Below are 15172 nucleotides of genomic sequence, written 5' to 3' on the forward strand. Positions count from 1 at the left end.
TACCCAGTTGTTTGCACAGTCTTCCTCCAAGTCCATCATTTAAATAGTGCCCATGACCATTTGTCTAAACATTAATTTCAAGCTCCAGCCATCAGCTTGTTGCTATCCTTTGTCTGCGGACCCCCTGTCCTCTTGCTTTTGTATAAGAAGTTTGATCTTGCACAGGATAGGGTGCATCACATGATTTGATGAATTGACAAGTTGAAGATTTTGTTCTTTCAGGCTGAACTTTCCTAGGACTAGTCACTGTCATAGGTGAATTTTGTCTGTCTCTCCAAATCAGAAATGGTTCAGCTCTGCGAGTGCTAAGAATAAGAATTTGTTATAATTGTAGTTTTCATTTTAGTGCTAACTTTTAATTAGCACTGAATTGGCTGGGGGGGTGCTAGAAAGCTGGAAGTAAAATGGCCTTTTTTAAAGGAATGTTGAGGGTGCAGCTGAAAGCTAGCTTGAGAATTTTTTCTTTTCTTTTAAACAGGTCCAGGTACCAGGCATACATAAAAAAAAAAAAAAAAAGAGAGAGAGAGAAAGGAAGTCCTTTTCTAAACCAAAAGAAAAACATTAAAAACATTTGTGCCTGCTGAAGTAAAATGAACATGGGAAGAATGCTTATTCTGTGCAGTGAAGTATATAAATAGACCTTTTTGACCTACATGGCTATAAACTACATGGCACTGCAGGTACTTGACATGCGCTTCACCCTGAATAAAGCAAGGGCTCCATAAGGATTCCTTCCGTTCACTTTCTGTTGAACCATGTGTCCTGTCTCTTTCTGCGTCTCCCTCTCCTCTGGCACCGCAAAATATGTAATGTGTGTTTATAATGTAGAAGCATATTTAGCTTAGTTAACTAGGCACTACCAAGATTGTGTGGATGGATGTGCGCGCGCGTAACATGGTAAAAACCATACACGCACATATACAAAAGTAAAAATTGGCAGACCAGGCTATGAACACTTTTTTGCTTTAAAGGCTGGCCTAGCTGTTGATGGATCACGTGCTGTAGCATAGTTGTCATGCAGACATTTTCTCACATTGATTCTTAGTTTTGGCCCAAACCCCTATCTTCTTTTGAGGAAACAGAGCAAAAGAAGACACTCAAAGCAGCTTCTCAGTTCCAGTAAGCTTATTTGATACCAGTGCAGACAATAGAGCTGTATAAGTTTATGTGAGTCAAAGAATGGTTTGAAACACCAGGTGGAAGTTTACCCTCAAATTTTGGCTACTCTTTCTGAGCAATGAAACTATCTCATTATATCCTGTGTGGCTATTAAACTGCCAGTCCCGAAGGTAATGAAACTTTACGTATTATATTTTCAGCAACATAAACTGTTTAGTTTGAATTGTTCTGTTTGTTGTTTTTTTAATATCCTGATGGGGTGTTATTTTGTAGGATAGGAAGTGAGGCATAAACAGTCATTTTCACTTACAAAAAGTCCACTTAGCTAACTGAAGTACAAAGAGAGTTATCGAATTATGAGTTTTCAGTGTAATGGTCCTAAAATACGGTGAGATCAAGGACTGAAGGAGTGGAACTGCCCGTTTATGTTGGCTCAAAGACTATTTCTGTACAAGAGAGATATTTAGGATTTTTAAAAATAATAGGCCTGATCATTGCCCATTCTGTCTGCTTTTCACTGCAGTGCTGTTGTGAAATAGCCAACCCCCACCCCCAACTGTTTTATTAAGCACCATGAAAATGTGCTTGTACTGAGAACTTCTGTGAGCACTGTAGCAAAAAGGATATGGTAAAGTAGAGAGAGCAAATGTTTTGACTTTTCTTGATTTTGATTGTAGCCAGAACGCTTGTGGACAAGACAGTGTCTTGCCTCAGTGTACTTACTGGTGTTCAAAATATTTTGTTTTTCCTTTTATTCTTGGTTTTATTTCTCTTTTCTTCTGTGAGTGATCCATTCTTTCCCACACTGTGTTGGATAAACCCAGAAAATGCCAAGAGTCCGAGCAAACATTCCTAAAATCCTGTACTGAGGTCTGATTGAACAGAACACTTAACCATGTATGTAAGTAGCTGTACTTGAAGCTAAGCATGTGCTTAAATACGTTTCTGAATCCAGACCCATCTAATGCAGAGGTTTCAAATTCACATTCTTTAATTCCAGAGATGGTGTCGTATTGAGACACCTGTGGATGAAGCATCAAGATTTTCAGTTGCAGGGTCATGTAATGCTCCTCCAGTCAAAGTAAGCTGTTCAAAGAATTGTTAAACAAGCTACCTACTAGATGTGTCTATGTGTGTACTTTACTGTGGAGTTGACTAATTAATTCTGCAGTAAAGCATCACCATTTACCCATTCGGTGCTATTAGGCCACAGTAAACTCATTAACTCCACTGTAGGCTAGTACTGGCCAGTACTAGCCTACGGTGGAGTTAGTTTAGTGCACTGCACTGAAAAGTTGACAGGAAGGAGTAGTAAGGACAGACTAGAAGGTGGAAAAGATAGTTTTAGCAGTGTGAGTGGATCAGAGAGGGATGACTTATTTCAGGATGGTGGTAATCCAGGCATGAGATAAGGGTATAGTAAAGGTCTTTTGACATCAGATGGAAAGCTGGATTTTCAGTGTATTGTAGAAGAATATATAGCAGGATTTGAGCACAGGCTGTATTAGGGCAGGGGGAATATTTAAAAAAAAAAAAAAAAAAATTGAAAATGTGAAAAATAAACCAAATGTCACAGCAGAGTGCAACAGGTGCATCTGCTAACAAGAACATGCACTTTCTATATTTGAAATGTATTTGCTTGTGCAAATCGGATACCAAGTAACTTACAGTTATTTACAATGTATTTAAACTTAGTTACAAATGCAGGCACCTCATTCTGAAAACAATTATCTGATGCAGAAGTATGCACTGGAAGTGTTACAGTGAGATTTGAAAATTTGCCCATATGTCGTCTTTTGCATAACAGAAACATATACTGCATCACATACTTCACCAGAAGCATCAATGGTTATAGTTATAGAAATGGTAGTAATGGTGCAACATTACCTAATATAAATATGTGCCAGGTAGCACATCACAAATTACTGAAGAGTGCATTGATAAAAATATTAATTTTCAGATATCTTACAGAAAGACATTCTGGTCCTTGGTGAGCAATGGCATGAATTAGTGGACAGACTAATGGCTATGGGATAGCTGGTCTTGAATTTTAATCCTGGTTTTAATCAGTACTGGTTTGGAGTGAGTTGCTTAACCTCTCTGTAGTCCAAATTTTGATCTTATTTTCAGGGACATGGATCTATTAGAAGTACACTGTACTTACCTGCATTTGTATTTTGTGCTTTTCTAATGCCTTGTCATATTTCTCTCTAAAACACTCTTGGAAGGTAGGGAAATAATATTACTCTCATTTTTAGATGGGGAACTATGAAACAGAAAAGGTGACCCAGATCCAAGGGAGGAGAGACATTCTGTCTGTGCTGGAGTCCTTTTGGGACTTCAGTATAGCGTAGAGACATTTGAACTAGGCTTAAGTTAAGTAGGAGGCAGGACAGGGTGACGTGCAACTCAGAGAGGCATGAGCTTTTGTAGGCCATAGTCTACTCTGTCAGCTGCTTTGCTGACAATCTAATCAAGTAGGCTATAGCAAAAGTAAAAAGTACGAAGGCTCGTGCCTCTCCTTGCCCTGCCCTTCTACTATACTTCAGACTAACGTGGCTAATCACCCGTCTCTAGGTTTAAACTAATTAGCTAAATGCTGCAGTGCTGCAAGGAGAACAATGAAGGCTAATTTACTCGCTTGGTCTCTCACCCTAAGATATTTTTGAACTGGGATTCGGATGGATTTTAGATGCTTATTATTTTTAGTGTATTATTTTATTTTGAGATACAGTGGCCGAAAGAGTAAAAACTTTCACTCTTTACTTTTGCTCCTGCTCTGACATTCATTATTCCTTTCCTCAAGGATCACATAAGAATCTCAGGCATCTTACACAAGGATCAGGATTCTGCTAACGAAGTCTAGACGCCTCCAAGTTGGGCATCTTGAATATCTGTGGTGGAACAGGATTTGAACACACATTTCTGAAATCCTACTGTTATAACCAATTATCCTTTCTTTCTTATAGTGGTCTGTAAACTCATTTCCCTTCTGTGAAGCATTGGCCATGATAGAAGACGTATGCCAGGTTAGATGGATGTTTGGTCTGCTTTTTGCTTCCGTTCTTATTTTAAAGTGTTCTTGTCTTCATTAAATGCTGGCGTTACTTGTTTGTATTAAATAGAAGGCAAAGACCCAGCTAGGAAAAAAAATTCTGTTGGAGGAGGGTGCTGTACAGATGTACGTGTAAAAGGCAACTTTGGAGCAGGGGCAAGATGCAATGTACCAGGCTATAGGTTGACAAAGGGCAAAGGAGAGGGAGGATGGAGCGGCATTCGTAGCCTAGGTGTATATAAAATTTGTGGATAAAGAGCATGTTTTTTTTGTTCGAGTGAGAGGCACAATATCCAAGTACTTTTGAGCACCTTTGCAGTCCAAGAATGTTGGCTATACTCCTGTGATGTACATGTCCATGTCTTTTAATATCAGAGACATATCTTTGAGAGAGAGAAATCCTCCCCCTTTCCTCGTAGATTTAGTTCTTTCACTTACCCCATGTATAATGTGTCTGATGCTTGTATTTGTGAGGCTTGAGTCATTTTAAATGCCTGTTGGCAGGCAGTGCAGAGCAGAGCACTGGCCCACCTATTCAGAAGGCAGATATTTATAGAGGGCTTTTGCACATAGCTCCAACAACATCCTGTTAAGACAGCCATCTGGGAGGGACTTATCCTTGCTGTGCTTCTGGAGGACAAGCTTTTCTCCTTTCTGTCTGTGTTGCCAGCTCCCATCACTTAACTGCGGTTCTCGTAATCCTTGGGATTTTTGAATGAGGGGGTTGAAGTTGGGGGTTGGTAAGGAAGGGCCTTGACAGTGCAGATAAGTGGCTTATGTCTGAAACAGAGGATGGGGTACCAGACAAGGAATGCACAGAGGGTGTGAAATGGCCAAAATGATTGGATATGAACATTAACTTGCTCATATTCCTGGTGGAATATAAGCAGGGCAAGACTGCATTTGTCAAGGCTACAGGAAAGGTTGCACTAATCAGGTTGTGAAATGTCAGAGTTATTGCTGTGTGGATAGATAAGAAAGGTATTTTCTTAGACATAATTTGCCAAATGAATCTTCAAGATTTAGCCAGAGCTTGGATAAAAGGTATCTAGAGAGAGGACCAAACTGATGATCAGGTTATGAATCTGAGTGAGAACTGGATGGCTGTATTGTCTACTGCAGTTGTGAGAAGGTAGGGGAGGGATTAAAAGAGCTCTCTTCTAGCTATGTTGAAGTCTTTTAGTTGTCTATAAAATATCAAAGAAACAAGCCAAGTTTAGAGAGAAGGAGATGGGTCCAGAGCAGGGTGGTAAATGAGTGAGTTGTCAGCAGAGAGATGGGAGCTCTGAAGTGATTATCCAGAGATGTGAGAGGAGGAGGAAGAAGTGTCCCACAGAGTCCATGCAGAAAGGTGGCTGGGGTGGGGGGAGGAAGATAGTCCAAATGAAACCCTGGAGAAGTCTCTGGAGAGCTCAGAGGAAAACCAGAAGTCAAGCCTGGGAACCAAGGGAGGATGAGGTGTCACCGAGTGGAGCGTGGCTGGCTCTGGTGAAGCTAGCAGAGGTTGGGCAGGGAGGAGCATGAGCACTGTTTTGGAGATTTGGTTGGAAAGAGGTCACTGGAGATCTTGGCAAGGGTGGTTTTCATGGAGCGCAAGAGGTTGAAGTCAGGTTGGAAAGGGTGTGGGATGGAGCTGGATGGGGTGGTGGGGGCTGGGGGGTGTCTCCCTGTTGCATCTAATAGGTCTCATTTTTTAAAAAGATTTAATATTTTAATATTTCAGTATAAATTGCTACTCACCACTTATGCCCATGAGAGTAACTAGTCCTAGCTTAGTGCAGTGGCAGGGCACTTTTCTGTTTTCTGTTAAAATACAAAAGGAACTTTAACCAGTACATCTTTATTTAGCTCCTGTGCTAGATATTTCTGCTTCTCGGCCCCCCGGCCTGATGCACAGTGTATCTCTGTATATAGATAGCACCACTTTGTATAAACAGGAAATGTTTCTAAGATGTCTTGCTTGTTTTTTAGACCCTAAAAATACACTCCGATAACGGCTATTGTCTATACTAGCGCCACTTCCTCTTTAGCGCCTTTAACAGTGACACTTGGATGGGCCTGCCCTAATTAATATGCTGCACTGGAAGGGGCTAGTTCAAGGAAGCTTGAATTATGTTTTCCTTGTACGAGAAATTCCTTGTATTTTGATTGCCCCTCACGATAGGACAACTATTTCAGCTCATTCTTTTCTACCATGGGTATGTCAGATTTTCTACCTAAATGTGATGAAATGAGGCAGTCTCTTTCAAAATATCAGGCAGTGAAGGTCACAGACGGCTCTAGGCACTCATCACTATGTGCCTATTATGTTCTTAACAGACTTCTAGCTGATACTCTTGAGAAACAGAGCATGCATCAGTTTTTCATATCTTTTTTTCCCCCTTGCTTCTCCATTATTATTCTTCCTACACCTGTTTTTAAAGAGAATGAAACATCTTGTATTCCAGGAAAAGTAGGATTGAATGGAAGCATTTGAGGCCAGCGGCCTAGATGTATAGTCTGTCTTCCAATTCCCATCTTTGGATCTTGCTGTTTCGGTGAGAGGCCCAAACTTCAAAATGGAGTTCAGGCTACTGTAGATTAGTTCAGACTTCTGTAACTGCTTTGTCAAGACATAGGGAGACCTGATTAGTCTAGGCAGGACAGGCAGTTTAATTGCTGTAGCAACTAGATCAACAGGGAAAGCTATTCAGATTTTTACCTGTCTAGTAGCTTGAGAGAGAGAGATTGCATTGCTTACAAAAGAATCCTTTCTCCTCTCTACCACAGAGCTTACTACAGTTAACTGTAGCAATGCCATTAGACCTTCAAACTAATGAATGGAGGGAAAATCAAGCAAGTCTGAATAAGGTATTTGACATGCAGGCTAGAGAGAAGAGTCGCTGGAGGAAAAAACAGTGAAGTGAGAGAGGAGGTCTTAATGTCTTGCCCTAGTTTGTTCCCATGTCTAAGACAGGAGGGGAAATGTATAAGAGATTCTGTAAGAATTAAAAATGTGAACTTGCAGAAAGAAATCGATATACACCCATTACAATGAAATATGACAATTTTAGGCATGGACAGACATTTCCTTGGAGCAGTTTAAGAAAGGGGAAGAGGAGCTAGTATTCAGGAGCAGGTGGCAGTTGTTGGACTCAACCCCATAGAGATACAGACGTGTTAAATATTAGGTTGGATATTAGGAAAAACTACTTCATGGTAAGGGTGGCCAGAGCCTGGAATAGGCTTCCCAGAGAGGTGGTGCTCTCACCTTCCCTGGAGATCTTCAAGAGGAGACTGGATAGGCACCTGGCTGGGGTCTTATGACCCCTGCTACCCCCAGTGCTCCTTCCTGCCCATGGCAGGGGGTCGGAGTAGATGATCTGTCTAGGTCCCTTCCAACTCAGTGATTCTGTGATTCTATGATCCACCTTTGCCCCTGGACAAAGCAGGATTCAAGTTGAAGTGGTTTTGCTACGTTTATAGTGCTGCAGGCTCAGGCACAAAATTGTCCCAAGGGAACGTTCCTCCGTACCCAATTACTAGCCCTGCCACTCGCTTCAACTGAGACCATCTGTCTGTTCTGACAGGGTGAGAATGTTTTCCTAGTAAAAGATACTACCCAGCATTGCTTTCTTGCATAGTCCTTGAACCAGCATGGGTATGGCAACACTGACCTGCTCAAACAACATCAGTCCTACCCAGTGGTGCGTCTACACATGACGCTACGGTGACATAACATTGACAGGCAAAAACCGTGATGCCACAGAAAGCAGATCAGACAGCAAGCAGCAGAAAGCAGAGCAGTAGAGTGGGCAGGGAGTAGAGCAGCAGTCCAGGCAGGGAGCAGAAGGGAGAAGAGCAGATCAGGCAGAGGAAGGTGCCACTTGGGGAGGATGTGCAGCTTATTTGTGACACCTGCCAAAAAGGTTGGCCCCAGTGTTATAGATGAACGGAATCAGAGTTGCATATACTTTCTTGAGCAAGAGCTCACAATGCATGACCCTTGCCTGAGAGACTGTTCATATTTTGATCTCTTCTGTGTCTTCTCTTCCACGGGTGTCCTCTCCTAGTCATAACTTCTCGTTCCCATCTCCCTTTCTGGTTTTTGTCTTCTCTTGTTTTCAGAATTTTTTCATATCATTCTAAGATGTGCTTCAAAGGATTTGAATCAAATGGTACATATGTGTTGTAGATACGATGGGGAGATACAATTAGGTAACATTCCCCGGTGGTGAAAACATAACTGTCCCAACCGCAGAAATGATACAATGATTATTTTTACTCCAAAAATAAGTAGCCTGGATTTGCAGCCAGTAACTCCTGTTTTTGTAAAAGGCCTTTAATAATACCTTGGCAGAGAAATGGTTCTTAAGATAAGAATCATCTTTCTTTTTGCGTAATACTTAAGGATAAATTGATTATTTTCATCTGAAAAAAATCAGTAATTCCAAAGATGAAAAATCGCAGAGCAGGAACAAGCTGTTTCTCTGCAGATATAAAATAGTGTCACAAATTATCTTGCCATTTTTCCTTGTAAGCCTATTCAATTTTGGGTGGCGTTTCAGATGTATGTAGCTATAAATGTTTATGATCTGGGTATCCTCTGTTACAAGTCTTCACATTTGGAGTTGGTTCCTGCTCAGAATAAGACTAAAGGCCCAAACGTGGCTGCACAGAGTAGACTGAACCAAAAAAAAACCCTGCTCTTGCAATATCTGGCATGTAGCCTTCTGGTTGGTAATCTTTTTTTTGGTCTGTCCAGTGTTACCTGTTTTTGGGGATTTGCAGACCGCAGGTGCCAGCTGGGGTGCATGGCAGTGTCTGCTTCTGTTGGGGAGGATGATGTTTAAAGTGCAGCCAGGTGGTGCGTTGATGGATGCCTCAAAGTGTAATATATTGTGCTTTTTCTTAAATCAGGCCTTGCCAACAGTTTTTTTCCTGCTGTAATGAAAGTAGGAAAACATTTGTATAGTTTTTTTGGAAGTTTCTTTATGGCAGTAAACTTTTGCTGCTGCTAGAATTGGTCAGCTATGCTGAGCTAAAATACAGTGCACAGTAATTTGGAGAACTTGCTATCGTGGGAACTGTTGGTATTTCCTGTTGCCCCATGTCTTTAAATCCAACGTCTTGGAGTCCAACACAGAAAATTTTTCCGGTACAAAATCTCAGGATGGTGCTTACGGAGTTCACTGTACAACATTTCTGTGCCAACAACTGTCAAGTTGCATCCATAGCAACCTGACTTTTCTGCGTCCCCCGGGGCTGAAATGGACCATCTACACAGTTAACAGCAATAAACACAGACATAAATTAATGGGTCTTGGAACCGCCTTGACATGCTGTAACAATCCAGAGTTTAGTGGAAACTAGTGCTTGAACTTGATTGTAGTTTGGACTCCCATCTCCATTTAGTATAAATGTGAGGAACTGGCTCTTCCACTCACACTCGAGCTTCTGGATCAAAGAGCCCACTTAGTCTCTTGTTTCAGGGGATCCTGCTGCTGTTCCTTGATGCCAGTACTATCCTGTGAAGGACGGAGACGTCGCTAATTTAGTACTGGAAGGATGGAACTGCAAATTGAGTATGTTCCCACAGGAGAAATCATCCGTGTGGTCAGTCGGAATGGAGGACGCAAGACTGTAAGTCTGTGTTTCTTACTGTTCTGTTTTCACCTCCTGCTCTAGAGTTACTGTCAAGGTTACCAATTAACTTACCTTTGAGAGCGATCTGAAGATGAGCTTTGGCAGTTGCTTCATTAATGATCGCAGCCGTGATTTCAACAGACACGCTAAATTCATTAACAATTAAATTAATGATACTAAAAGGGAAAGCAAACGGCTGGAAATCAGGGAAATAGCAAAAGAAGTACATTCGTGCAGTGTAGTAGTCAGTCCATAGTGAACGTGAGCTGTAGTTACAACGGGGTTATCGCTGTGCAGAGCTCAGTAGATAACATCAGAATTTGGCAGAACCTTGCAAAACAATGAAGTGGGGAAAAAAGATTTTAGAAAGGCTTTTAGGCAGCTTCAGTAATCGCTGCCCATGTTGCCATTAGGTTCATAAGTTAGAAATATAATCCAAAACTCATTAAAAACGGTAATGGTAAGAATGGAAGAAAGCAAGATGAAAGTTGCCATCGTGCTTGTGAACTGGGTACTGAATCTAGTTAATGCGTGGTTACTGAATGGTGGTACATCCTAGACTCTTGTTTTTATGTTCACTGTTAATGGCATACCAATGTCACTCGGCTATTGATGTATTATCCAGTGTGGAAAGCGGAGCTAAATACTTCTGAGGAGTCCCAGTTTGTATTTTTTTTTTTTCTTTTTTTTTTTAAACTAAAATGTTTCACTTCTCAGATCTCTACCTAGTGGCAGTGTTTTATTTAGACTATTTATGTAGAGCATTCAGTCTTCTGACTCTTGGTGTAAATTTGACAGAAAACGAGCTAAAATAAAAGGGGCATTTGAGAGAAGGGTTTAAGGCTTCTGCATGACTTGTCTGGACCTCTGACAGTCAAGGGACAAGTGGTAAGTTTTGCTTTGGTTTTGAGTTTTTGTTCTTATTGTCGAGGTGTTCTCTAGCTACAAAATGGCGATTGGTAGTTCTGCTGAATTAATAGAGCGCACTAGGATTAGCTGCATTGTATCTGAGGTGAGCGTACTTCCCTTTAAAGGAAACTCGTATTTTGCTGCTTTCCATTTCTGCATTACCCTTGGTCTGTATGTACTTGAGGTACTTGAGAGACAACTGGGCAGTTCAGTAGTTATTTATAAAGTTACTTAAACTAAGTAATTCCATGTTTAAATCAAGTTGTGTGTGTTACAAACTAGTCAGGGGGGATCAGCAGGCACTGGGGAAGTCCCTGTTCCCCCAAGCACCGCCAGGAGTGACCAGGAATAATGGTCACAGGCTGGCAGAGGGGAGATTTAGGCTAGGTATCAGGAGGTGCTACTTCACCGTCAGGGCGGCTAGGGTCTGGAACCAACTTCCAAGAGAAGTGGTGATGGCTCCTACCCTGGGGGTCTTTAAGAGGAGGTTAGATGAACACCTTGCTGGGGTCGTTTGACCCCAGTACTCTTTCCTGCCATGGCAGGGCGTCGGACTTGATGATCTAATCGGGTCCCTTCCGACCCTAGAAACTATGAAACTATGTATGCCCCATCTGAGGTACTTGGGTGCTTCCCACTAGCATAATATCTAGGCTCCTTGCAATTTTAAAAATATATTCATCCTGACAGCACACCATGAGGTTGGGAATATTATATTCTTGTTTGTAGTCCCACAGCAAACCTTTGGAATGGCTAATTGGGCCTTGGTTGCTCATAGTCGTCCATGTTTGTCCTCAGAGGTGGAACATCCTTCCTCTCTTGTTGCTTTCTGCAGTAATTTGTAAGCATAAGTTTCCATTGCTCTGGACATAGCAATTTTTTTATGTAGCCCTTGGTTTTACTGTACATTTCTATTATTCGTGTGGCATCTATTATACATCCCTCCAACACTGATAGCAGGAGTATTTTGTGCAGGGGCCTCACCTGGTGAAGCAACCACTAATGTTATTTTGGCTTCCTATGATTGCCTTTTCACTAAGTCATTTAAAATGCCCCCTTGAAAACTGAACAACCTGGCTAGCGTGCAGATTACACGTGGAAATGGACCCTGGGTGGCCAGTCTCCCCCAGAGAGACGTGTTCCCTCCAAATTCAGCTGGAATGGTGGTTCCCTTAGCGATCCAGAGGGGAGGTGAGAGAGGGAGCAGCTGTCACTTTAGGCATTTAAAACAAAATACTGAAACTGCAGAAACCAAATTGCTGGTCTGAGAACCGCATGTGCTGTGGAGACGCTTTTTATATCGGGAACTAGAGAACGGGTTAATCAACCATCTGGTCCAGCAGTGGTTGGAGGAGTTTTAGTAAGTGGACATGCTATGTTTTCAGTAACCTTAGGTTTGTAAGTGAGGATATGTGGACCTTTCAGAGATAAATGGTTCTGGCAGAGCTTAGTTCTCCTATTTCAGCAGGACGTACCACACTGCTCCAGCTGATGGGTCTAGAATTTCCTCTAGATGTTGATCGGCCTGCAGTCAAGTCTGCCTCATTACCATCGCCTTAGCATGTATACCTGGGGAGAGGAAAGCTGAACTGCAGTGAATTCAGAGCATGCTAGTGATCATGTAGGGCCTTTGCACCTGTCTCGCAATTGATGCGAAACTGCCACTAACAGGCATCCTTACTGGCAATTGTAAAGGGGGCAGTAATGTCCCGGATCCCAGCAACTGAACTTTACACCCCAGGGATCCTTCCAGAAGCTGGAGAAGGCCTGTTTCGAGACCAGTGTAGAGAAATTTAGACCAATGCTAAACGGGTTCTTTTGATTAAGCATTATTTTCTTTGTTCCCTCTCTCACTTTTCTGCTGGGAAATAAACATACATTCAAATTGAAAGGAAATGCAGGGGAAATGCAACTGTGCTCTAGAGCATTAGTTTTACCTCTCAGCAAAAGGGGTCGTTTAAGTATACCTCTGTCTCCGTCTGACCTTGCTGGTTTTTTCAGTTTGGTGACGACTAATCGTTTTAGAAATATAAGAACTGCCATTTACTGATTCAGGCCATAGGTCTATCTTGCCCAGTATCTTGTGTCACGCAGAGGGAGTGCTTTACTGCAGCTGACTAACTGGCTCCACAGTGAAGCGTCCCTGTCTACCCATGAAGCGGTATTAGGGTGCAGGAAATTAACTCCACCATAGGATAGTACTGTCCCTGACTGAAATGCATGTGTATATTGTGACTGGGGCACCAGGGTGCTAAAGTGTGGGGCTAGGCGATAAGCACTCTCGCACCCTCCCCGTGCCCCAGCTAGCCCCTCCACCGCCACCACCACCCAGCGCCTGGGGCTGCCCCCCTGGGCACCCTGCCAGCCCGGGGCTGCTCGGTCCCGGCTCAAACTGCTGTGGGCCCAAGTGCATGTGCAGACGCTGTGCCCAGGAGCAGCTGACTCTGGTGCGGACTGTGCCAGAGTTTATCATGCCACTTGGACGGCATGTGTAGATGCACCCACCCTGGCAGAGTGGATGCTGAAAGGGAGAATGGATAACGTATAACCAGGGTTTTTTCTACCGTTCCTTTCCCACTTGCAGCCTCTAGCATTTAGGGCCTAGGAAGCAGGGATACAGCCTCTGAATCTCAAACTTCCACGTTCAGTAGCTACTGATGCCATTTTCCTCCAAGGATGTGTCCGGTCCCTTTTTGAATCTGGCTCAGCTGTCATTTTCCACAACATTGTCTGGCAATGAGTTCCACACTTTTTACTTGCACGCTGTGTGAAAAAAAATCTTTATGCAGTGATCTAGTGAACTGGGCAGATGTAATAAAGTACAGTGTCAGGTTTATGAAATGTGTGTTGTGTGAAACGCTTTGCTTGTGGACATGTTGAAGTGTCCAGGAAAATGAGTTACCGTTTTAAGTAAACCAGGAATTAGAGAATTATGACGCTTAGTTTTTGTTTAGTCTGCCTTCCTTAAAGGCTGACACTCTCTCTTCACTGTTTGGCAATGAAGCCGTAGATGCCACGGAGGACTTCTCCTTGTGAGGCAAGAAAAAAGCAGGGCTTAGAGATGTGGTAGACCTGCTTGTAGCTGAAGGTAGGGAAGTACATCGTGTACTAGTCAGTTGTCATGGTTCCTTCTTTTCATCGTATGAGATGCGTGACAACAGTGATGGCTCCAGCTGTGCAGAAACAAAAGCAAAACATCACAGATATTCTGCTGTAAGTTTCCATCTTTTTTCCCCTCGGCCACTCAAAAGGCAGACGGAATCATCAAGAATATGCATGAAAAGAAGCAAAAATAACTTGCTAAGGAAGAGAAATAGGATCGGGATGACGACAGAAAGCACAGTTACTGGGGTGTAGTTGTCTCTTCCCTTTTCCCTACTAAACACCACTGCATGCAGGATGCACAGGTGAAATGAAATGGCAAGAAATGAAAAAGAGAAGGGGACTCTCCTTGAGTGGCAGTCCAAAGGTGTGCAGCTAAGATCAGCATTGGAGGAGAAGAGTAAGGCACTGGGGAATGGGCAGTGGAGCCACGAATGTGCTGCCGGCTGTCACCTGAGCCCAGGCTGTCGGTGTGCGTGCACTGTGGAAAGAGGCTTACCTGTAGCATAGACCAGCGGCTGAGCTACCTGCCGATGTTGGCTTGCTTTTAAATTTTTGTCTTGCTGGAGGAAATACGTATTTTCATTTACACAGAATAAAGCCTCTCAGAAGTTTAAGAATCCAACACTGCTTCTTCTACAACATTTGTTCAATGAAGTCTGCTTTTCTAATGGAGTAGGTGGGGTCAGTTGGCATTGTTTCACACGCTAATCTGAAAACTCAAATGCAGGAAGAGTAATCTGGAAAGGTTTTCATCTGGTAGATCTCTCGGGCATCTGGGACGCTGACTCAAGCGTTCCAAGAGAGGATGGAAGACAAGAAGGTGGCGCCGACGGAAAACAGAGGAAGAAGGCACCTACCCCACAGATTTAAAGTAGCTCAAATTCTGCGTTCGGTAACGGTTGTTTGAACCAAAGTCTGTGGAAATTCAGACTGGCAATGGCCGAGGCTCCTACATCCTTAGCCTAAGACCTGGAGCGAAGCTGTTAGAATGAGGAAACTGTGAAATACTCAGTGACTGAAGAGAACCGCCCAGAACGGAGAGGCCCGCCAGAGCCTGGTGGAAAGGCTGCAAAGCGTTGGAGGCCCTTCCTACAAAGGGACACTCCGGTACGCGCGCAATGACAGGCTGATCCTTCGGTACCAGGTGAACCAAACAGTGAGGCTCTTGACCCCTCGCGCCCGGACCGTTTCCGGTGCATGGCAGCAGAGGCCCGAGCCGGACGGCAGGCGCGCAGACCCTGTCCTTCCGCGGGAGGAGAACGTTGTGGCCCCAGCCCCGGCGGTTTTGTTGCCCTCCGCTGGACGTGTAGCGGGGCCCGACGCTGGGCGCAGGCCCCAGACGCGGCCTCCCCCGCGCCG

At 43.3% G+C, this 15172-nt stretch overlaps 1 protein-coding gene across 1 annotated transcript in view; it reads left to right on the forward strand.

Annotated features, from left to right (window-relative positions):
- The first annotated feature begins 9510 nt into the window (after positions 1-9510).
- MYO1C (myosin IC) overlaps positions 9511-15172 on the forward strand; it is an 85405-nt gene continuing 79743 nt past the window's right edge. Inside the window, exon 1 of the mRNA XM_019545879.1 lies at positions 9511-9796. Coding sequence (XP_019401424.1) covers positions 9722-9796 — 75 coding nt within the window. The 5' untranslated portion in view covers positions 9511-9721. The remainder of the gene's footprint in view (positions 9797-15172) is intronic.

Source organism: Crocodylus porosus, unplaced genomic scaffold, assembly GCF_001723895.1.
Source record: "Crocodylus porosus isolate Cpor-Errol unplaced genomic scaffold, CroPor_comp1, whole genome shotgun sequence".
In the NCBI taxonomy this organism is placed as follows: Eukaryota; Metazoa; Chordata; order Crocodylia; family Crocodylidae; genus Crocodylus; species Crocodylus porosus.